Source organism: Numenius arquata, chromosome 1 (genome assembly GCF_964106895.1).
Source record: "Numenius arquata chromosome 1, bNumArq3.hap1.1, whole genome shotgun sequence".
Taxonomy (NCBI): Eukaryota; Metazoa; Chordata; class Aves; order Charadriiformes; family Scolopacidae; genus Numenius; species Numenius arquata.
Window position 1 is genome coordinate 77,609,397 of NC_133576.1, and position 24,123 is coordinate 77,633,519.

At 36.1% G+C, this 24,123-nt stretch overlaps 1 protein-coding gene across 1 annotated transcript in view; it reads right to left on the reverse strand.

The window, feature by feature from the left end:
* Positions 1-24,123, reverse strand: part of MYO16 (myosin XVI) — a 293,425-nt gene that overhangs the window by 79,131 nt on the left and 190,171 nt on the right. The window contains exons 22-26 of the mRNA XM_074146466.1: positions 23,609-23,809; positions 14,205-14,280; positions 11,288-11,463; positions 6,911-6,991; positions 6,439-6,644 (exon numbers count right to left, since the gene is read on the reverse strand). Coding sequence (XP_074002567.1) covers positions 6,439-6,644; positions 6,911-6,991; positions 11,288-11,463; positions 14,205-14,280; positions 23,609-23,809 — 740 coding nt within the window. The remainder of the gene's footprint in view (positions 1-6,438; positions 6,645-6,910; positions 6,992-11,287; positions 11,464-14,204; positions 14,281-23,608; positions 23,810-24,123) is intronic.

Here is a 24,123-nt window from a genome sequence, read left to right on the forward strand (position 1 = left end):
TTCCATATCTTCCTTCCTAATATTTCCTATTAAAATGGATGTTTTGCCATCTCTTTAAATTACTTTAAAACAAAAAAATCATCAGACTGTTAACTCTTTTTAACATCCTATTTTCAATACATTAAAATCCTAGAGATTCTTTATTTTTAATTGACTCCACACAGCTTACATGTTGTAATTTAGATATTTTAACATATTCTGTCCATAGAGGAGAACAAAATTAGCCAATGAAAAGAAGAAGGAGGGAGAAGAAGAAGAAAAAGAGGGGAAGAGGGGAAGAAAAAGGAAAAGGAAGGAGAAGAAGAAGAAGAAGAAGAAGAAAAAGAAGAAGAAGAAGAAGAAGAAGAAGAAGAAGAAGAAGAAGAAGAAGAAGAAGAAGAAGAAGAAGAAGAAGAAAAAAGAAGAAAAAAGTGGTCTAATACTGTACCTCCAAATCTGCACAACACTGTCTTACCAGTTAGCACAAACAGCTACTTATAATCTAACTGCATGCCTGCATATGCATAGGTAAAACTAAAGACTAGATTGATACAACTGAAGCCATTTCTAAAGAGAATTGGAAATGGTAAATTCTAACATTCTACTGACTAATCTCTTCTTGCAACAACACTGTAAGAGACGTCTCTACATACAGACATTCATGTTCTCCTTCACAGTATGAAATTATTTCTGCTCTTCCTTGAGCAGCAAGAGAAGGCAGGATGGGAGCTCCACGATGGAAAACACAAGACTGAGTTAAAACACTTAGACGCAGAAAAGACAGACTAGAAACTTGAGAGACAGTGATGAAATCCCAAGAAACACTCAAAAAGTGCAGAAATAAAGACAAGGAATAGCACACCACCAGACAATTATTTGGACTTTCTGAACAACATGTTTTTTCTCATAGGAATCCTGCAAGTCTCATCAGCTAAGTGAACGGCTCAATTTGCTTACAGTTCATGTAATCCACAGAGGTTATACTGAGGTCCAGCAGCCCTGAAGGTTTGATGCAAATGGCAGGGAAGGCTAACACAGATGTCTTATTTCAGGACCTGCACAACTGGACCTTGGAGTCTCCATTGCTAAGCAATGTCCCAGACACAAGAAATACGTGTGACGTGAACCTCTATCTTTAAGGCAGTAGCACATAAATTGTTCTTTGATCAAGGAAACTAAAATGCAGGCAGAGCAAAGCACTGGGTACTGTTCAGCAACTTGGTGAACCACAATAAAGAAGAAAGAGAGAGGAAAAATTAATTTGCATTTCTAATCCAATTTACAAAACACTAACGCTAGAGAAGCATTTGTAGAGGAGGATGGTACCAAAATAAAATTGTTCAGAATGAGCGAAACAGAGCATCTTTTTATGCACATCTTTTTCATCTTGCCTCATTTTTACCTGAACATGCCCCAACAGCTGTATTCTTGTACTTCACAGAGCACAAAATATAAGTTCACCTCATTACTCTAGATGGGTCCTTGATCACTATCATTATTTTTAAAAATTTATATTCCAAATGGCTTTTACATGTCTTCCTTGAGCACCAAGTGAGGTGAATGACACAAAAGTCAGCCAGGATCCATTTTATTAATTGATGCAAAGAGATTAGGTTCTAGATATTAAGCTTGTACAACCAGACTCTGTCTGTGCCCCAGAGAGTTTCTGAGCCCTGTTGTTCTACACTGGTAATAGAGCACAAACTGATACCTTCTTGCCATTGCACTGAATACCAAAAACATAACAAATGACTACGTTCCCACTAAAGAACTTTATTTTATATCTTGGGTGGAATTATCCTCATTTTAAATAAGATATCAAAATGCTAAATACTGGAAAGAAACAGCCATCCACAAACAGTTCCTAATTCTATGGTTATTTTACCGTTTTCTTTCTTCCAGCAAAAGGATATTTGAGGAAACTTTACCTGTGTGTACAAGTTGGGCTGAAAATTGGAAACTGAACTCTTCACAACATTGTGTGGCACTGCTTTGACTGTAAAGTAAAGCTAGAATTTCAAAATCTATCCCACTGAGAACGATTCTGAAGATATTAATGCAAAATATGTGGGTAAATTTTTCCAGGAGTCTAAAATGCACGTTACTCAAGGCTTTCTATTTTAAAGATAAGGTAAAAACTGGTTTCTCTCTCTCTACTCAAAGAGCTTTAGAAATTGAGCCAACACTGCAGGCAAACTCAGCAGAAACACTGCAGCTGGAGTTGGCAAATCCACTGAAATCACATATTTCATAATTATATTGGTGCTGCCTGTTTTTACAGGATTTAATAGCATCTGACCTTATTAATTCCCATTTTTATTATATATTCATTGACAGTAACTGTCACAGCTTCCACTTAAGAACTAGAATTTCCACAAGATTTCTTTTCTGATCAACGAACTTTGGTGACTGAGGGGTTCACCTAGCAGCTGTCAACTTTTACTTAAATAATACAGAAGCAGAACCAGTAAATCCAAAAAGGACAGCAATAGAAATAATGATTAAGCTTTGCAGACCAGGAAGAAGTGCTCCTGCAAAATATGACCTTTCCTTAGCTACTGGCGTTCTTTAGCTTTTGGCTTTTTCTTGTAAGAGTTCAAATGTGACTCATAAATATATGCTAGAGACCAGCCATATTAATCCCTAATTAGATATTAATATAAATTTATTCAAATCTATCCAATTAAGAAAGCAATGCTACTGTCAGTATTACTGGTAGAATATCCAGGTTTTCTGATATTCTATCCCTTCACCACAAAGGCCCCTAATTTAACATTCTGTCTTTTTATTAGCCAGCAAAACCCAACGTTTTTAATTTTTTCATTATTATTTTTTTTTTTACTTCTGACAGAATTACGTATATGATAAGGAAGACCCTAAAAGTAAATGCACGAAAACTGGAGGGAGGGTGGAGCAAGGTACCAATTCACTATCTTTAGGGAATTCAAGTTGGGATCTGGGCCACAATTTCTCTTTGATTTTGAACAGTGCTTTCAGACCTACCATTAATATCCTTTACTTCTCAAACCAGGTAAACCAGGGAGAACCGCATAGAACATTCAGCTGTAGAAAAACGAGATTTCCTTGCATCACTACTATAAAACTCTTTGCAGGTGAGCTAGGCCAAGCTGTGAGCCACACAGCTGCATTCAGTGAAACTCAGCCCATCAGAAGGACTCCAAGACACAAACTGAAGGTGAAAATCTTACAGTTATGGCACCCATTTGGGGATACATTTTGCTACCTCAGTCTTGTCATTCTTGGATGGATAGTTCATAGGGTCACACTTATCAACTACAGCAGGATATCTTGTGTTTTACATCTGTAGGCGTATTTTTCCCCCTTTGGGGCCACATGTTCAAATTGCTAGGTAGCATGACTCAAATGGGGAGGAAACTCTTCTTCAAAAGAGAGAACCTGCGTGAAAATCAAGAGTCCTTACTAGTACTTAGTATTTGCAAACAAGGACACAGCAGAGTATGACAGAATAAGGCAAAAATGACTCATATTTCTATTTCTTACAAAACATTCAAGAAAAAATTAAGGTGTAGGCAAATTTTACTATTGTCAGGTGCATCCATCATTGAGTTAAAAGACAGAAACTATCTATTTTTATTTTCCCCCTCTGTGTTTTTCTGTTGTCAGCTGTCGAGGTCTTTCTCCCCATAGTAATGGAGAGTAATTCCTTTGCCCCCTGGGACAAGCCATAGGGGGGCTAAACTTTTTCAGCCCAGTAAGAGCACTTGGTAAGAACATTCACTTGTTTATAGCTTCCTACAATGAATAAAGAACAATTCCTTCATCTTTGTGTTTTGTTTCCTGTTTTTTCTGCTTCCCCACCTCAATATAATCAGTATGATATTAAGCAAATACACTTATTCCCATGCTAGAAATAGCAGTTTGACACCAAAGGTGATAAGAAATTGAGAGATGAGAAAGACCATCAACTTCATGTCTATAAGCCCATATGGAAATCTGAAAAAATCATTCCTCATTCCAGTCAATGAGTAGCAGGACAAGACCAGAGTTAGGCTGAACAGCCAATAAAGCAAATCCAGTTTACAACAACATTGCCAAAACTAATTATCTGGTTTCCAAAAGCATCTGGTCCAGTCACTGAGGCAATATAGAGATGTAGTACAAATGACAGTTATTTAGAAGACTTTTGAAAAGGTAGCTCATAATCTCTGAATTCAATAATTCTTTACTCTTTCTTACCTGTAGTCTATTGTCTAAAAAGTTACAGCATTAAGAATTGACGATACTTTTGAATTTATACGATAATTTCTGATTAAAAATTTTGTACTTTTCAGCCAATAACAGAACAAATAGCCCCATGCTTGTGCTATTTGAAATGAAAAGAATTATCCAATACCCAGAATGTGAATATAAAGGTTAACTGGTCATGGTGAGTAAAATGAAGAATTCGCATGTTCTGCCCTTCAAAGTAAGGTAAGCTTTGGCCTGTGTGATGGGAATGGCTCCTGTAAAAAGCCTTAAAAAGTTCATGGTTTCTTTCAGTACCACTGGACCAAGAGCTCTGTGTTCCTATTTGTACACAAAACTAAAAATCAGTAACGTCAAGACATGTATGCAGAGTGATTCTTGCTAACTTCTGAGTAGGTTCAACATATATTCACAGGGAATATTATAAATGGACTTCATTTTCAGTGACACAATGCTAGCACCACCACTGTTTAATTCATTTTATGTATAATAATAAAATTATTAGGACCTGGTGCAAATACGTAAAAAGACAGGGGCTCAGCTGCAAAGAACCTATAAAGATAATTTATTGTGGAGGAAAAAGGGATAAAGATGGACAGTAACAAAACTAGAACACTTTAATAGCATAAATAGCTGGCATCATATTGTTGGGTTTTGTTGCTACTCTTGTTTTACTGTCATTACTGCAAATAAATATTTATTGTGAGACACCAAATGTCCTCTAAGCTTTTAGGTAAAAATTTGTCTCTGGGACGTACTTGAGGGAGTGGAAGAAAAAGACTGAATTTATATTTGAATCTTCAAACATTCTTTTATTGATGTTTTAAAGTTTCTCCAAAAAAAACGTGCCAGACTTGTGCCTGTAGTGGTGGAGCGAACACATGTGGTTCTGAATTCTCTGGCACTGAAGCCAACTGAATAAAATGACCTTTGTACATATGGTTACTCTCTTTTATCCTCAAAAGAGAGCAGCTACCACCATACTGCCCACCAGGAATGGTCCCAGGTCTGTGCTAAACCCCAACCTCTACCTGGGAACTGCAGTGAGAAAATCTAGGTGGCAAGGACCAAATTCTTGCCATGAACCATTTTAAGGATTTCACAGTAGAAAGGATTGTGGGTTTGTGTTCATGTAATAGTCCCTTGAAATTTTCAATTCAATAATATAGAAATGGACATATAGAGATTGTCCCTACCACTTCTGAATATGAAAGCAGCCTGCTTTTCCAAATCTCCCATTATCTGCATCTTCTTTGCAACCAGCCTGCACTTCTGGATTCATGATGCAGGATGAATATTGTGGTAGGACAGAGACGGCCTACTTTTGAAACATGTGGGATTATAAATCCTATTCTGCTGCCCTTTGTGAATATTTTCAGAATTGCCAGAGAGAATATAATCCTGTCTAAGCAGTAATTTACCATCCACAACTTTTTCCAAGAAGGCAACTCGAAGTTTAGCTGTGTGCAAGCAGCTGATATTCCCATGCTGTTTTGCTGAAGTAAAATAATACATAGGCCAGATTACGACTGCTTGATATATCAGTCAAGGAGTAGAACATGCAGAAAGGAGGAATGTGTGTTGAGTGCATGAGGCTGCTAACCGAACATCTCTTGGACAAGATAGTGCTCTTTCTTTGCTGAAGCATTTGAGAATGTAAGTGAGCCAAACCCCCAAAACTGAATTGGTGAAGGGGGAAGAGTGTTTTCCTTCTGCCAGGTGCAGTGACACATATCTTTTTGTCTTTTCACATTAATTCAAAATTTCTAACAATAATAATAAAAATGGTGTTGTGGTATGAGCAATAACAACTCATCACCATGCAGAAACAAATCCTAGCATATGAAACCCAAATACTGGACCCATGACATCTACACTGATAAACTTGAAAAATTAGCCTATTTCTCCTTCTGTTTTTTAATTACCTGGAGACAGCATGCAATATTTTGTATTTTATAAATGCTGTAAATAGCATAAATTATAAAAATATAATTATTTTGTGAAGTTATATTTTTTGAATACACTTTACTGATGATCTTTATAGATACATTTCCACAAAGTTCATGATTCCTTCAATTAAAAACTAACAAGCCTACATCCCTTGCTGGCAGACATGACAAAAAAGTCTGAAAGACTCATCAGCAAAACCACACTGCAAACACTACCAAAACATGACAGAAGGCTTTGTACTGTAGGTAAGAAAAAGTTATTATGAAACTTAAAAGGATTTACCTTGACAAGAAGTCTGTGAAAGAGAGACGTATTGGATAACCATGTCTTATGATTTTGACCATGTCTAGGACACCAATATACTGCAGCTGAGCAGACACATAAAAATTGTCAAAAGTATCTGGCAACTTGGAGTTATTAGGCTTTATACAATGAACAGAATGTGGCGTGCAGTTCTGCAGCTTCCCAATAATATCTGTGAGCGATTTCTGTGGGAAAAAAATCAGTTATCAATCATTATTGTGCAGCAAAGACAATTGCTCAACATGTATGTTCTTCCTAACTTTTTAACATCGTTTTCTCAAAAGACTTGACTTAGCCATGCAATTAGCTTTTTCAAGCATATGATATTTCTTTCTTCCATTGCAATCTGTAGAGACTAATCCTGCCTTAAAAATTTTTTTTTGGGGGGGGGAGTTTGGGTTGTTTTCGGTTTTTTTCCCAGTAAATTTCTATCCAGAATATGTTTACTAACCCTGAGTTGTATTGCTACAGTGGTTGGGCCGCCTCGTTCCAGTCTCTGAAGAAATGAAGATGTTCCTTTCTTTTTCAACAGCTGGAGGGGGAGAAAAGCACACACACAATACCTTTATCTCAAGATGGACGACAAACCTTCATTTTCACTGTGATACCATTTACTAACAAAGGCAAATGTTCATATAAATAGTATGTCATAGACAATGATTTCAGTCTCAGAAAGAATTGAGAAAGTGGATAAATATCCTCAAGTATCTGCAGAGCCATGACTGGCAAGAAAGTTTCGATTTCAAAAGCAGCCATATACCATTGGAATGATAGAATACCTTTTCCAAATAACTGGGCAAAGCAATATGATCTGGAACTCTATTTCAGAAGCAGGACTTGTGCAGTTAGTATCCCATACAGTCTGCTTATAAGTAGCATAATTCTGTAACTCTCTGAAAAGGTCCCTTATATCTTTGACAGATGCTTAAGTGAGTAAATGTAAACACACATCATTAAAAAAATCTTGAAAGTAAAATAGTAATATTAATATTTAAAAACCCTTCTCTTACCTTCCTGCACATGTGAATGCAGTTAACCTTTTTTCTTTTATTTTTTTAACCCATTTGCACCCATTATATATATAAATTATCAATAACTTTGTAACTCATTAGAACCAATCTTATGCTGTACACCAGAGTTGGGAGTGGGAAACAAATTCATTTTTTACTGTTCTGCTTCCTATCTTTGAGACTGAAATGGCAATAATCACCCTAAAAGTGGTCCCAGAAACTAGAGGGTTAAACTGTCTACAGGAAGGCTGGCAAAATATTCGCATTCCAGAATTTGGCCAAGTTCTTAGATTCAAACCTCTGTACCAATGACAGCCTTTCCACCTCTGATTTTTCCATTTCCTTTCTCCAGTCCACTTACTCCATAAAACTCTCTTTCTATCAAGTCAGCATGTTCTGGCCTACTCCTGTCTTCTTCCAGTTGCATCAAAAAAGTGTACAATTCCTCAGCTTGGCCCACTCAAGCCAAACTCCATTAAAAACATTGCAGTGCAAGCAATTCTGTACTTACTATGCTAAACTTTGGAGCTCTTTTTTATTTCAAATCTCACTTAGTAGGATGTAGTAAGATTTTAAAGGCAAATTCATCCCCAACTTCACAACAGAAAAGAGATCTGCTTACTCCAGGTCGTCTTATAAAAGAGCAACTAGCATGCCAATGACACTTCTAGTTAAACTTTAAAAAAACTTTAAAAAATGATCTAACTGAAATACAGTTTTCTGCACTTGGTAGATAAAGCACTCACCCCTTCCTCTCCAGAGATTAAGTCACTAGTTCAAGACCATTTCCTGAGCTAGTGGAAGAGTCAGGAACAATGCTTTGGATGCTAAAGTTCCTGCCTGCTGTCCTGTATTGCATACTTCTTCCCATGGGAAAGAAGTGCCTGGTTCAGAATGAGGGAGGGGAGGGAAAGGAAAGGAAACAAGGCAAAGAAAAAAGAAAAGAATTTAACTAAAACTCTCCAAACTTGGACATCTTCAGCTATGGGCTAAGGAACAAGACTACATCACCGAAGCTGTACTTCTCTATTACACTCTAATATAAAGCTTTATGTTGGAAAATCTTGTACCTCTAATCTATGGAAAAAAATAAAAATACATATATATAACTCTGTAATCTCTGTTGAGAAGCTAAAAACTCCTCCTAAAAAAGTCTCTCTTTACCTTCAGAATATTTTAAAGCTTTAAGCAGAAGACATACCAAAAGTTTTGCAATAGATGAGTTCTTCAACAAACAGACAATGAAGCAAAGCGGTCATAAAGAGAAAAAACATAAATTCAATGGAAAGAAAAGCCTTCTATTAGTGATGTGCATTCATGTGACCAGAATTCTGCTGGATGAACTCTGAAACCCACTGATTCTTCCAAAGGAATCGAGGGGAAGGCAACAGGGCCAAAGCAGGCCAAGTAGGAATAGATTACGCAAAAACAAGGGAGCAAGAGCTGATAGGAACAGAACAGATTTGTGAGAGTATCAATGAAGATATATTCTATTTTATTTGAAAAGGAAACACAGTCTTCATAAGCCACAGAAACTTGAGCTGGCAACCCCAAATTCCTATGATTCATTATGTGCTCCAAAATTCTGGCCAGCTATTAGATCTGTTCATGTCTATCTTAGGATGGATGTACTGTTCTCTTAGACCCTACTTCAAGAAGAGTGGTGAGTTCAAAGAGGTAGGCCATTCTTATCTGTGACAACATGCTCAAAATCAAAGAAAGTCATTTATGGAAAGGTAAACAGGTAGATACACAGCCATACAAAGAAAAATCTCTAATTATATAACCTAGCAAGTAGCTAGCACTGCAGATGACAAGCTGAAAGGGGAGAGGAATCGCAACAAACTCCTATCTGACCTCTGAAAGTGTCTACTTATCTTCCCTGTATATGGTGGAGTCTAGATGACTACCCTCAGGATAAACTCCAATAAAAATGCAGTGGCTATGATTTTCCAGCATACAGTCATTTTAATTCTAAGCTGGCAAGAAGATGCCTCCTACATTGCATTTCCGATTACAATAACAACAAAACAACACAACCAACATTGTTCCAGCCCATGACAGTGGATTTCCAAGGCTATACTTGAAAAGGGAAGAAATTATTTGGGACAGCACAGCTATAGATGTGGGCTTGATCCACAAAATAATTTAAGCACTTACCTACTTCCAGCTCCTGCATCAGGTGCCTGTTCCAAAATAACAAATGTCTCTTTTTTTGCCACTGGAACAGATTAGATACCTAAAGTTCTGCTTTCTTCCTGCAGGGCAGCACAGCACCTTGCTCAAATTAGGCTAACTTAGTATCTACAAACTAAGTGGTGTTCTGTCTCACCTGCGCAGCTCTTCTCAAAGCCTACCTTTGAGAAGCCAAGCCATCCTTGTCTCTGTGGGCAGATGAAGGATGAAGTTCTTCCCACCTTCCACCTAATACCTAAAAGTTTAGAGTATTTTCACTGAATCTGGAATTTCTGACTTAATTTATCACACTTCCCAAAGGAAACTGAGTATGTCTTCTATCTCTCAAGAGAGTAACTCCAGGTTAAAAGCTATTCTGGACTGCTCAAAAACCTCATAGTTTCAGAGATCCCAGCTGTGTAGTGTTTTCCACTGGCTTGATTAGGCTTCTAACTTAGACATACTTTTCATACTTCCTTCCATGTATGGGACTAGGATCTTTTTCACAGCCTTAGGAAGCTTCCTCTAGGAAGCTGTTACTATAGTGGAAAGGCACCTAAAGGCACCTTGTGATGCCTCAGCTGTTTGCTAAATATAGCCTTAAACCAACACTATTCACTTCAACCTCAGTTTTTCCATTGAGTTTACTGACAAGAACAGTAGACGGGAATTATGCCACTATCAGCAGGGGCCTATAAGGAAAGCCCCATTGCTGTTCTATGGATGTACTTGCATAAAGCCTTCCACAATGACACATGAGAGCAGGCTCCTTAATCCCATGACAGAATCAATTTTATGCAGCTGTAAACCAAAAATAGAGTCGTAAGATTCAAGAAGTCTGGTGAGGCAGCTGATGTATTGTGAGAACTGCTTGCTTCTTTTCTAGAGGAAGGAGAAATTCCAAAGCTCTGTCAAGAATGGACTCAGCAAATCATGTTATTTCTCCTCAAAAGAGAGATGTTCCATGAGACACAAACAATTAATTTTCTGATAGCCTCCCAAGTTTCCCCCTGCTGTTTTGGTTTTGGTGTTTGGTTTTTTTAATTTTTTGGCTGACAGCTAGCAAAAAGAGACAACTTCAGAAATGGGGAGAGTTTGATTTGACTTCAAATCAACTGGGAAAATTTACATGCAACTAACCATTTAAAATAACAATGTTTGCCAAAATGTACTGGGTTGATCTTCATACAAAACCACACAAACTGCCATTTGCAAATGAGAAATCTTCTCAAGTTGTGCTTCCTGTATCTTAATTTACTTAACTGTTCATCACAAACTCATCCAAGGAGACAAAACAAAGAAGTGTTCCTATACAGCCAAAAATCAGTAAGATTGCATCCACTGCTAAGCCCTGGAACCACAAAATCATGGAATGACTCAGGCTTGAAGGGACCTCATCATCTTGCCCAACCTTCTGCTCAGAGAGTCCAAGAAACAGGTTTTTGAACCAGTGTTATTAATGTTAGTAAATTATAACCTGATAGTTCTCACTATTGCTCTAGTGTTGCTATTAAGTACTAAATTATTTTAATAGTTTAACGACTACAGAGAATGAAGCAGAGAACAATGAGCTTTCAGAAATGACAAAGTAACTGAGAAAAATCTTAAAGGAGCAAAGAGCAGAAAGAGTCCTAAATTGTTACCTTGCTGAGCTCAATATATTTCTTTGCTTCTCCACTTGCACAGGCTACAGATGGTTTTTTACTCAGCAAAGCTGCTTTACACCCTTTGATTTTAAGGGAATGATATGGAGGAACCAGTGATCCAGTTTGTGTCAGCTTGGACTGGAACAATTGATTGATGACTACATTTTCACTGGCTGGGAAAAAAAGAAGAAATTAATGCATGAATATAAAATACAAGTTAGAAAATCATATATATGGTATTTGGAAGTAAAAAGATATATAGTAGGAGTTAGAATTAAATAAGTAAACTTAAAAAAAGTGGACAAAACAATAAGCTATTATACTATGCTAGTTATCAAAGAACATTCAATATCTAAGGATGTTAGCCATCAGTAGCACTATTTTTAAACATATTCAGGTCCTGTTTTGAACAGAACAGGGCAAACCCCAAAACCTTTCTGACTGTTGTCTAAACTTAATGACTTATGTGATAATCACCTCTGAATTTTCTTCCATTACAGACTCCCAATTTATCCATCTATTAAAGTAATATGAGATGCACTCTTCACAACATTTACCTAACATGTAGTATTTAGAAATGATCAAGGCACTTGACAGAAATAAACTATAGAAACTCACTGCACCAAAGAAAGAATTATATAAAACACATCATGGGAAAGGATGAAAAAAAAAAAAAAAAAAGGCAAGGCGAAGGACAGAACTGTTACAAGCTGGGTTCACAATTTTCTACATCTCATCTCAACAACTTACAAACATTTACAGAAAAAAGACAATGCCATACATATGTTTGATGCAGTGGTGATAATTAGTACAAAACAAATACACTTCCAAGAGGTGTTTTTAAAAATAAAAATCTGAGTTTTAAGACAGAAAGGAAGCTTTATAGTAATTTCAGTCGAATTATCCTTTGTGAAATTATGGTCATGGGCTTTTTAAGATGAACATGGTAATTACATGCTGCTTGTACTGCCACAGCACCAATAACATTAAAAATCCATTGTGTGATATATCCTTAACCATTATTAATTTTTATTACTTTTTTAAAAAAACTAGAAACTGGCATTATGATCACACCCATCATGTGAATAAAACAAACAAAAAACCCAGAAAAAGGAATGGGATACGCATCATAAATAATGTCATTAAGTTTAGCATAGCAGGTAGAAATCCTCTATTTGCTCTTTATTAGCTGTCTAAAGGTATTTCACTAGATGCTTAAATGCAATAGATTTGTTTCCTTTTTTCTGTGGACATTACTATTCCCTACTTAACAGGAATAATAAAATTATGAGGAAGATAGTAAAGCAGATACTTGAAATAATTTCAGCACAATCAGCGGACATAATAAACCTCCATATTTTTAAAATATGGATAAATGTAATAAGTAGCATTAGGAAAGGCATTAAAATTATGTCCTTCAAATTAAAACAGATAAAACCTGTATCAATAGTCTCTCCTGATTTATTTGGTGGACAGGTATGTTCCATATTCTTAAACATATATGCAAATTACTTTAATGTTGTTAGTATATTTAAAGGTTTTTTGATTAAAGAAACTAAATTCAATGAAAATCAAAGGAAGCATGCACTTAAAGTATACCTCTACATAATTTAGGAAAACTGTCCCTAAAGGAAATATGCCACTGACAATGAATAGGTTTTAAGCCTGTCACCTAAAAGAGAAGGAACGTAGCCCTTAAATGATTTACATGCTAGTAAATATTCTGCCTTTAGAATTTTTCCATTAATTATAATTGTTACTTTTATGACTTCTTAATTATATATACGCTCACTCTCAGCATATCAAACATTTTATATCCTATCCAATCCAATCCTCTGTTCTCCCCTTTTAACAGTTGCATCTCTGATTACACAAAATAGCAATGAAAGTGCAAAAGGAGACTATGCGAGAGAATGGAAGAATGGTCTCTCTTGTAGAACAGACTGGAAGTTGCCATACCTTCTTACACACTGGCAGATTATCACACAAATTCCAAGTAGTGAGAACTGGAATGTCTCTAAAACTACAATCAATATGATTATATTCAAGATCAATTCTTCCATTTCTTTCTTCATCCTTAACGTACACTGTTTGCCTTTAAAATGCATCAATTATTTTACTAGGGAGTTTAGCTAATTCCACTATAAAATTGCTGAAAAAACACATTGTAACAGCGGGGCTGATTTGGAAGACAAATATGACCTCCAAAAGACCCCTATTTCTATGGAAAGAAATATAAGTATATAATATATTAAGGGAAAGGCTCTGCAGTCGTTGGAGAAAAGACAACATCTCAGGATGCACTGAAATTTCCCTGAGGAAGATGTTTTGCTTTTCTTCACAGAAAAGGCAAATGATAGAGGTTTTTAATAATCTAATTATGAATCATTAATTAATAAACTGGGATGCATTATTATTAGGCATAATTATACAATATGCACATGGAAAGGTATTTAATTTTGTATTCCAATGGGAATTTGTATCTATTCACTGAAAAATATAAGAACGCCCACGAGTTCCTGTTTTAGAAAGGTATTCAAGCAGTGAAGTGCATCCCACTGCAGTCTCTATGATTTTGGGAGCCTTATTTCCTCTACCTATTTTGTGGGACTATTTTTGTTTTAATTCATACTCAATGATTTCTTCAATACTCATCTCTCACACTATGCTTTCTTGTTCTTTACATCACATCACATCACATGATTAAGATGTTTTATGCTCATCAATTCTAAAAGCTTTCTAAATTAGAGAAAATTTCAAACAATGCGTACATACTTCAAAAACATGAGGGTGACTTTTTTCTTCTGGAAATAAAATATATATAAATTTCTCTTAAAACTAAAATTAAAATTAAAGTCAAGTCATAATATCTTGATTTCTAACAACAACAGCAACCACAAAACCATTTACTTACTTTTCATTACAAATATGAGATTTTGTGAAAGGCAATCTTTATTTTTTTCTATCGCACCAGCAATTTCATAAGTAACCTATAATGAAATATTTTGACATCATTAGTAATGACCAATGCATCTTTTAAAATTCTTACAGCAGTAGAAATGAAACTATGGGGTTTTTCCATTCGACAATTAAAGGCTGGCACTAGGTAGAGCCTTTTATTCCTTTCTTAGTGCCAACAATACTAACCAGAAGAACTGGTTGTTGAACGTTGTGTGTTTCTGCAAGTATACAGAAATTTCATCAGACTGATTCTAAAACATTTCCACAGTGCAAGACTTTGAACCAAAAGTGTAATAGAGAGCAGAAGATAGTGACCTAAATATCATTTTCCCTGTAGGATTAACGAGTCGCTCCCAGATCACAGACCTCCTCCTTGTCAACAGGAAACTGTCCATGCTGACCATGACAAAACACTCATGGAGCAATCTGAGTCCTGGCTCACCCTCAAGAAAAGTTCCAGCTATTTATACGTCCTTTGGAGGCAAGTTCAGTCTATAAGCTATGTACAAATCCCATTTACCTTTCTAACAGCTACGCACATAAGGATTTTGGATCACCTTAGTTGCCTGATGTCATAATTTCAAGAGCAGTCAGTTGGGTTGTCACCCCATCTGTCATCTAACTGCAGATAAACTCTAGCACATGTGGTGGGCACTCTGAGAAGTGAGCAAAATGCAATGCTCTAGGCCAGAGTTCCAGAGGGTATATCCAAAATTAAGAAATATGACCAAGTGGCTGTTTTAACATTAAGCCCATCCCAAGAGACACTGTATAAAAAAGAACTAAAAAAGCAGTCACTGAGCCCAGGTGTTTGGTTTTTTTTTACTTTTTATGGGGATGGAAGACAAACAACTAGTCAATTTACAGGCTTTAGATATAAACAGCTCTGCCTTGCACAGTAGTAGAACCCAAAGGGAATTTTTAAGTTAAGAAGGAAGACAATTATAGACTTTAGTACCTCCAGGGCTAGGCAGACATTTAATGGGAATTTCTTAGAATACAGTTTGGTTTTGTTTACCTTGGTACCATGTTTTTATCTAAAGCCTTTTCTAAGTTTTTTATTGGATCTCTATCCTAAGCCCTTAGATATTTGGGGAAATTTTATCCCTGTATATTTAAGAAGGTTGTAAATATATAATTAAGATTAGTAATTCTAATCAGTGCATTAATTTTGTTTTCCATTGGGTCATTTGACAATTAAGTAATGTTATCTTACTCATTAAAGAGATTATATGACTTGGATGTGTATAATCTGGTATAGTTAGTAATTGTCAAATGATGTAATTAGTATGGCATCTGACATAGAAGAGGTATAACAATAGAATTACCTTCTTTTCCATGACAGATGCAATGTTATATAATTTTCTAATTGCATCTCCTAAGAACATACAACATAGTTAGCAAACTATTAGAATAATTTAAGTATACTATTAAATGCTTTTAGTGTACTTAAAGTAAATGTTCTACCATACTGGTCCATAAAAGATAATTAACAGAACTTATTCGACAGATATATAATGCCAGTTTCTAATTGAGTGTCTTATGCTTTGACTAAATTAGAAGAAGAGAGTTAGTATTGGTGGGAAGAGTAGGTAAGTATAGCAGTGGGAGATACTACATTATGATTAAGTGCTTAGATAGAAATAGGGAGAAGTTTCAGTACTGGTGCTGAAATAATACATCACCAACTTCTAGAACTATACTCATAAGACATCTCTCATATCACATAAAACACAAAAGTTAGCAGGATTCCCCTTTATGAAGAAATTGCTAACTCTCTAACAGTTTTCCCATAGACTTGGTAAATTAATTCACTGCCTAAAGACATGAAAACTGACTCAATGAAATGGCACTCTAGGGTTCCATATTCATTGCCAGTCCCACAAAAGAGAAAAAGAAAGAAGTGCTCTTCTAGCTGCCAATTTTGTTAATTTAATCCTGCCCTCATCAGAGATGCCAACCTACATAGCACTTTGCCTAAAGCATGTATATTTCCCTCAGTTTTCTCCCACTGACTTTCTAAAGTAAACCTGGCTAAAACTCTGCACTGACTGGCACTCAAGCACAGCGGGTAGTTACTCTGAGGAAACAAAAAACAAACAAATATTATATGACTCAGACAGGAAACGTGCACTCGCTTAGACCATGGTGCTGGTATTATAAAACATACTCCTTATTCTCACTTCTATTTATTGCACCTCTTTGCTCTATCTTGCTTTACGCGATGAACTCTTTGGGGTAGACAGTACATAAACCTACATGTCTGTGTTCACCAAAGGAAATCTTTAGATATTATCTGAACTAGTTGAAATATTTTTATTAAAAAAGAAAATAAGTGTGCATTTCCACACTGCATGTTACTTCATTAAAACAGATTATAACAAGAAAGGGACTGGATATACTTTCCTTCTTGATTTAAATTCAGAAAGGAAGAGAGCTTAACCTAAGCACAGTGGTAGTGAGGCAGGCTAAATGTTTATCTAGTCCTGGATATTTAGGAAAAAGTATTGAGGAATACATCCACTCTCCCTCCTACCAGTTCTCCTCTCAGCTTCCAGAGTTCGGCCCATTAGGAAGCTCTTGACCTGTGGGCTGTATCTCATTTTTGTGTTTAATATCTCGACTGATGTTTCCTCCCTGAGTCTCCATTATTAATTATTAACATTTTCAGCATCTATAACAGATGGTGAGGAGTTTCAGTAGTTACTAGCTATGAGAAAAAAAACCCGACCTTAATTTTATTTGTTTTGAACCTCCTTTCTGGTCATTTAAGTGGGCATAACTGGTTTTAATACCACAAGAACTAGAAGATACAAATAAGGTAAAAAAACACCACCAGGAAAACAGGAGGGTCACATACCAAATGTGCACAAAGCTAACTTTGGGAACCACACGTTCCTCTTCTTACATAGTTTTACCTCTTTGATTCATGAATCCTGCCACTCCATTGTGCATTTTCTCTCAGAAATTTCTATTCTGAATTGAAGTATCCCCTCTTATAATGTATGAATTTTGTAAGGGACTTAGTATCTAAGTTTTTTAGATTTCCCTTTATACTTTATCAACATGGCCACCTTTACACATAATTTTCTTCAATTCTTTCAAATACCCTTTTTTGTAAATAGTTTTCATATCTTGTGATAAGCCAAAAGCACTCACGGTTAACAGCAGATCCAGCAGGAACCCTGAAACAAGCTAGAAAAATGTCACCTGGAATGTTAAGGTTGATTTGGCTTAGATAAAAGGCAAAATTTTACTATTTTAATAACAAAATATAACTGAGAAACTCACAGTTTTGCATGCATTGTTAAATTTAGTTAATAAGAAAATAATCAGTTCGTAAACTTAAAAACGAAATTTTTGAGAACATGTCCAAGGACAATTTCAATGCACAGTGGGTCACTACTTGTCAAGTCACTACTTGGTCAACTACTTGTTAATTTTCTACTAGTACTTAAATGTGAGTGATATCATTTGAAAGCTTGAACATGCCATTTTTTTAAGGATCACTGGGTTTCTCGCCCTCCCAAAACAAGTCTTGTTTACCAATGAGTGAAGTAAATAATTTTATATAGTCTGTAAAGTCTTATTCTAACACTACGATAGAAACAGTAGCATATTGAAAACACCAGATATTTAGAAACAAAATAGAAGGGTGAGGGGAAGTGTTTTATTATTTTCTCCTGTAAGTGGAAGTCTCAAATCAAGTCTACTTAAAGAAAGAGAGAGAGAGAGAGAAAGGGAGAAAAAGCATGACTATCTTGTCTGCGTGAAAAAGAGAATCTTTGTCAAGTAACCTTTATAGGCTTTAGTATAGCTTAGACTAGACTGATTTGATTGTTATGTCTGGGGATTCAGCCTGGGGAAAAAATAGAGAAAATGAAAGCATCCTTATTGATTAATCCATCTCCTTTTGTCTTTTGATTTAGGGGTTTGGTTTCAGAGGCTGCCTGGGATATATAAGGCATTTCAGAGAAGACTGCCTTGGTGAAGGTGAGCTGATGCTGAGAGGTATTTCTAAAATGCACATAGCTGAGAAATGGAACAGACATTGATCGACACTTAAAGGAAATTATGTGTACTGGTTTATAGAGCAAAGAAGTTGGTCTATTGGTCTGATCGGTTTATTACAGTACCATAAGTCAAAACAGTGGCAAGGCAAACAACGGCAAGGGGCTTATCTGATTTATAAATTCAAGCACAAATTTAAACTGCAGAAAGCTAAAATTATGATGACATACTATTAAGATTACACGAACAATGGGTAAATAGCTCATTCGCTCAAACACCGGTATGTTAAATACCACTATTAGGTAAAGCTGTGTCTCTTGGCATTCTGCTAAGACAATATATTTCTGATTTACTTATTGATATGTTAATTCTTTCATCAAATTAAAAAAAAGAACTTCGAGTCCATGAGAAAGTTCGGTGATGGAATGTTATTCTTCAAAACTCACAACCATCAGTAAGACTGGTATTTCAGAGATATAATTCATGTGAAGCCCTTCATTATGTGAGACCCCACAGTGTAAATATTAATGTTATCAATAAAAGTAGCTAGAAAGTCAGTATTACACATTCTTAGTATAGTTTCAGCTGATGGTCAGATGCATTGGTCAACTGCACCCATAAAATGCTACGCTTCCTCAAGGCAAGCTTGCAGCACGCAGCATGGAATCGGCCTGCCTCTCCTCTCGTGGTGCTGCCAGGCAGACAGCTGAAAATACCACATTCATGTTAGGCATCAGAAACAAAGCAATGCCCCAGATGAGCAGAATTTTTCCAGAAGAGATCAGACTGCCAGCGTTCAGGGAAACGCGTTAAACAACCTTCAGACAAAGCCTTCCAATAGGATTTTTTTTTTTTTTTAGTCATACAAAACCTAAATCATTCTTTTCTACCTTCTGCCTGAACAGAACAGATAAGCTTTTTGTCTTATAACACTCAGATACCAAGACATTAAATAGCTCTTAGAAGAGACTCATAATGTGTCAAGGCTTTGTAGGATTCTGTTCAGCTGCAAAATTAAAACTGGGAGATAAAGTAAAATTCTTGATACGATCAAGTACTAATGTTCACAATGGCCTTTGCTGAGCATATGTTCATATAGTTAACAACTGTATCATATTGCTCATGCAGAAAAAGACAGATTCAGTGTTGTGCAGGCATAATAGTAAAATTAAAGAGAAATGAATAAAAAGTTGTTTTCTTTCTTCCACGGGATCATATTGTCACTTGATGCCACATGAAAAGATTATTTTTCTATGACTATCCTGACATAAAACATTCAGATATGGACATGTTAGAGGTCTTTAAGACTGCATGGACACATCCGTATCAGCTGTAATTCTCTCATAATATAGAGCTAGAGATACCAGTTTTTTTCACGAAAGGTTGTCTGTCAATCTCAACTAAATATATAGCAGAGGTCTCTTCAGTGAGACAGTATTTTTAATAGTTGCATTTTCCAGTATAACTGCACTTAAGAGTTGCTAAAATAGCTACTGTGAGTGTCTTAGCAAAGATACGAACCCAATTCTTTCTGGACTTTGAGCTACATACAGAAACCACTAAAGAAAAGGAGCCCAAATGGCAAAGGTCCATATAAGATTCATACAAGGGCAAAGATAGAATATTAGCTTTTTTTTTGCTCTAGATGACCTGGAGTAGCAGCTGCTTCACATTGGGTGTGAACTACATTGCAGTTACAACTTTTGTTACCTAGAGAAATCATGATGTCTGCCTTCACCCTCTCTTTAACGCAGAGCCTGCATTCAGTGGGACTTCTTCCATAACCACCAGCCTAGACACATCACCTGCATGTAAATGATTAAGCCCAGAAGTGAAAAATTTCATGTTCAATTACCTGTCACATTTTACTGGTAGTTCTTTTTCTACCCTCTGGGTCTGACTCATCTTTCAGTTACACTCACGTAAATAATGAGAAGCTCTAAGTTAAAGGAGTTACCATCAGTGAAAAAATTGTGGTGAGAATAAAATCAAGTCTCCTTGTTTTGATTTTGGGGATCTCTGAAGGTAACGACCCAGAGAAAGATTACTTTATACTACCCTTACTTTAGACTTCTTTAATTGATATCAGACTATAAAAATGGCTCTCAAAACCTGCCAAACTATACTGTTACTTTATATATGAAATTCTTATTTTTGAGTGCCAATAAAATCTGATATATTTAAAAGCCTGGTCTTTTAACAATTTTCATAAAGCATAAATCACAAATGACTTTTATAAAAAGCTACTAAATGTAGTGAGTAATAGCACAATCTAAAGAACAGCATCAGCAGTTTTAAAAGCACAGTTTTTATTATTAAACTTATCAACTTATGAAGACACACTAGTCTAAGAATAAACTCAATTTGTATAATTATTTAGTACAGCAATGCTATCATCAGATTTTATGTAAATATACGTCATAAATCGCTGGAAATTTCAATCTACGATAGTTAGATAACAATTCCGTGAGACATCAAAAATGCAAGTGTCTTTAAGGATTTTGTTCAATCACTATTAAAGTAAGAAGAGTTAAGCACTTGCACGGGAACCTCTCTGTTTTGGCAGCGATGAACATTTTACTGCCATACAGACGCAAAGAACAACCTGACTGGAATATTTCCTTGGCCAATGTAAATTAAAGGATCTCCATTGACTTCAAAAGAATGTGTGAATTTACATTACTTGGAGAGCTGTCTATTTGTTCATACTTTTAAATTAAATGTCATTACTATTATTAGGAAAAGGTCAAATCAAGTGTCTATGTTACAAAAAAAATATCTAAACAACCATGAAAGGATAAAACACACATTAATGAAAAGTGTACTCCTTACCACTCACAGTTTAATTTTCAGAACTGGGCATCTGAAGCTTTGATCTTAACAAATGTTCCTACTGAGTGCTTCTTCAGAGAAGAAAAAAATATTTTTTTTTTTTGTTTCATTTTAAAGACATTTTCTGGTTAAAGAAATTGTTCTGGTTGGGATTTTAATGCAGCTGCCTTGCTGCTGCTTTCATGTCAGTTTTTTGGTGTGTGGAACCTTTTAAAGGTATTGTTATAACTTTGTATAATCACAGCAGAACTCCATGAAAAAATATTCACCTAACAAGTACAGAACAGATTTATAAATGAATTTAGACATTTGGAGTCCACAGTCAGTTCTTTATGACTTTAAGTCCTAATAAGTTTCATAGAATCTTCCCTGTGCTGTTATCTAACCACTGCCTGCCCTTGTTCCTACTGAAAAGTCTCAATACTGAAGGTACTCAAACCACTTAACTTTGGCAAATAATTTCAGTCTAAGTAGAAGGCCTTATGATGAAAGAAGAGCCGCCAGGGAGATTCTAAGTATTTAGGTTAGGAATTTAAGCACTGCCCAAATAGTCTTAATCCTTTCCATAATGACCACATTTCTATCATTGGGCAGGAACAAATACGCCTGCGTCAGAACACTACTCAACACTTCCATTGACTTCACTTCCAAATCAGGAGCCACAAATTAGCCCTTTCCCCATTAATATTGCTGTAAAGGACCCTAATCTGGTTAAAGAAGCCTAAGCGTGCACATTCCAACCTTTCACCTGTTCTGGAGAGCTCAGGCCATATAATATTACCTTGAGATAAGACAGAGCCAGCAAGTCTTTTTTTGGTGACTTGGAGACCAGTCTTGAACACACCTCATAGGAGTATCCACTATCAATAGTCAACTGACTGCGTGTAAATCTGTTCCACCTAAAATACTCATCATAGCAGAAACTGTGTCATCTGGTACCTTTAGCAGCATGGATTAGAGTTATTTTTCTGGTCTTACCCTAGCAAGCATGTAGAACTCGTTCCTGAATGTAAACTGATTTTTAGCAGATAAACCCCCTGCATTTGCTACTCAGAAAATCACGATTGAATGTTACTCTAATTACCTCTCACAATAAGCAGCGGCAAAGCTATTACATTTGTTTTAGAATTATAACATGCATCCTAATCAAAAGACTTTATCATAGCTGCCCAATTTCTTGCTTATCGAACTCTCCATTCATCTGACGTGCATCTGAACTCATCTCTTCTGTCTGTTGCTTAAGTAAAGAGAGGAGGGTCCAGGTGTCAGTTCTCTGGTTATCCTGAAGCACCTGCAGTTTCCACATCTTCCACGGAGGATTCTGAACTTATTAGGTACGTATCACGTGCTGCCACTAAATCCTGAAAAAGCCAGGTTCTGCCTGATAGCAAGTATTACCGGAATCTCAAGTTTAAAGTGACATACTATGTAAAGTCATCAACTAATAACACTTGCATTTATATTTATAAACAACAGAGTGCATGTGATCACAATGTGGTGGTTTCGAGGCGCAGGAGCTAAACAGCTTCTAAACGTGCTGTACACAAAGCTTTTATGAGACTCCATCAATAGACGGATAGCTCATGGGATCACCTGCATAAGACACTGAACAAGAGGGTCAGATGTAAAGACTGATTCCTGCAGCCTTCAGTTTATGTTCTCACCTGATTTCAGTGGAAATTTTGAAAAAGTGGTAACTAAGAGCCCCTGTTGTATCGTGCCCATATAAACTACATTCATTTGCTCATTTCAAATACTGTGCTTTGAACAGAGAGAAGTTGCAGCATGTCAGATTAATCAGAGAGAGGTCAATCTGTCAGATTATCTAAAAAAAAAACCCATCCCTTTAAACGTATACGTATTTTGCTTGTTTTGGGCTGTGGGTGGTTGTGGAGACAATATGAAAATAAGCGAGTACTGGAAATAAAAGGGTAAGAGGCCTATTTAACAGATTTGATTATGCTTTTCCAATGAACATTGCAGGAGGGGAAATGCAAAATATTTATCCTGTTTTACAGCCATATTTAGAGACACTTAGCATGTTCTGGGATTTTTAACAAAAAATATATATTTTGATTATCATTACTAACAAGATAATGTGTGGGTTTTTTTACCAGATGCATGCTGGTATTCAAGGTATCTACATATATGGCAGAGGATCTACAGGGAATCTGCACTGCTCTGGAACACCATCTGAAAGTAAAGTGACAGCCAACTAAAATGGCATTAAACATTTACGCTGAGGTATCTGAATCATCCCCTTCTACATGAAGTGCTTACAACGAAGATACAATTTAGGAGGCAGAATTAGGTAGCCTGAACACTGCCCAATATGATACAAACTACAGATTTTATACAGTAGATACTGCATTGAGATTCTAAGCTGTCCTGTGAAAATTCATCACCAGAAAGTGAATTGTTATTTATAGCCAGGAGTCACAGAAACCATGCAGAATTTTGTTTTGTTTACTCTTTTTAATTAACTGTGTGTAACCAATCATTCAAAAAACTTACCCTCCCAGCATAATGCATAACAGTGAAGGTGGAGCCCTGATCCTTTGGGGCGAGGTTACCATTTCCATCTTTTGTGGAGGAATATACTGTATTTGTGTCTAATGTATCCAAGTAAGACTGAATGCGTTTAGAAAGACTCTGTTCCACTGACCAAATAGATTGGCTTTCCTCATCCAGCATTGACAAAAACCCTGATGGTTTCTGAAATGAAAAATAGATTTTTCTTGTTTTATACAGGAGTAATAGAATTTCAGTTGTTCCTTGTAGAGTAACACAGCTTGTAACTTAGTAAACAGAAACATATATCACCTCAAAGAGAAGGAAAAAATGGTTAAAGTATTCTGGTAAGTCTCCAAGGCTTTGCACATCAGATAATTTTGCACAGAGCATAGGCGATAATCTTTCAGTTGCCAAAAACGGTAACTATCGATGATCTTTTAGGAAACTGATTGGGCTACTTCCTCCTTAGAAGTTACACTCCAGAAACTAGCTCCAGGCACAAAAGAAACTGTCAG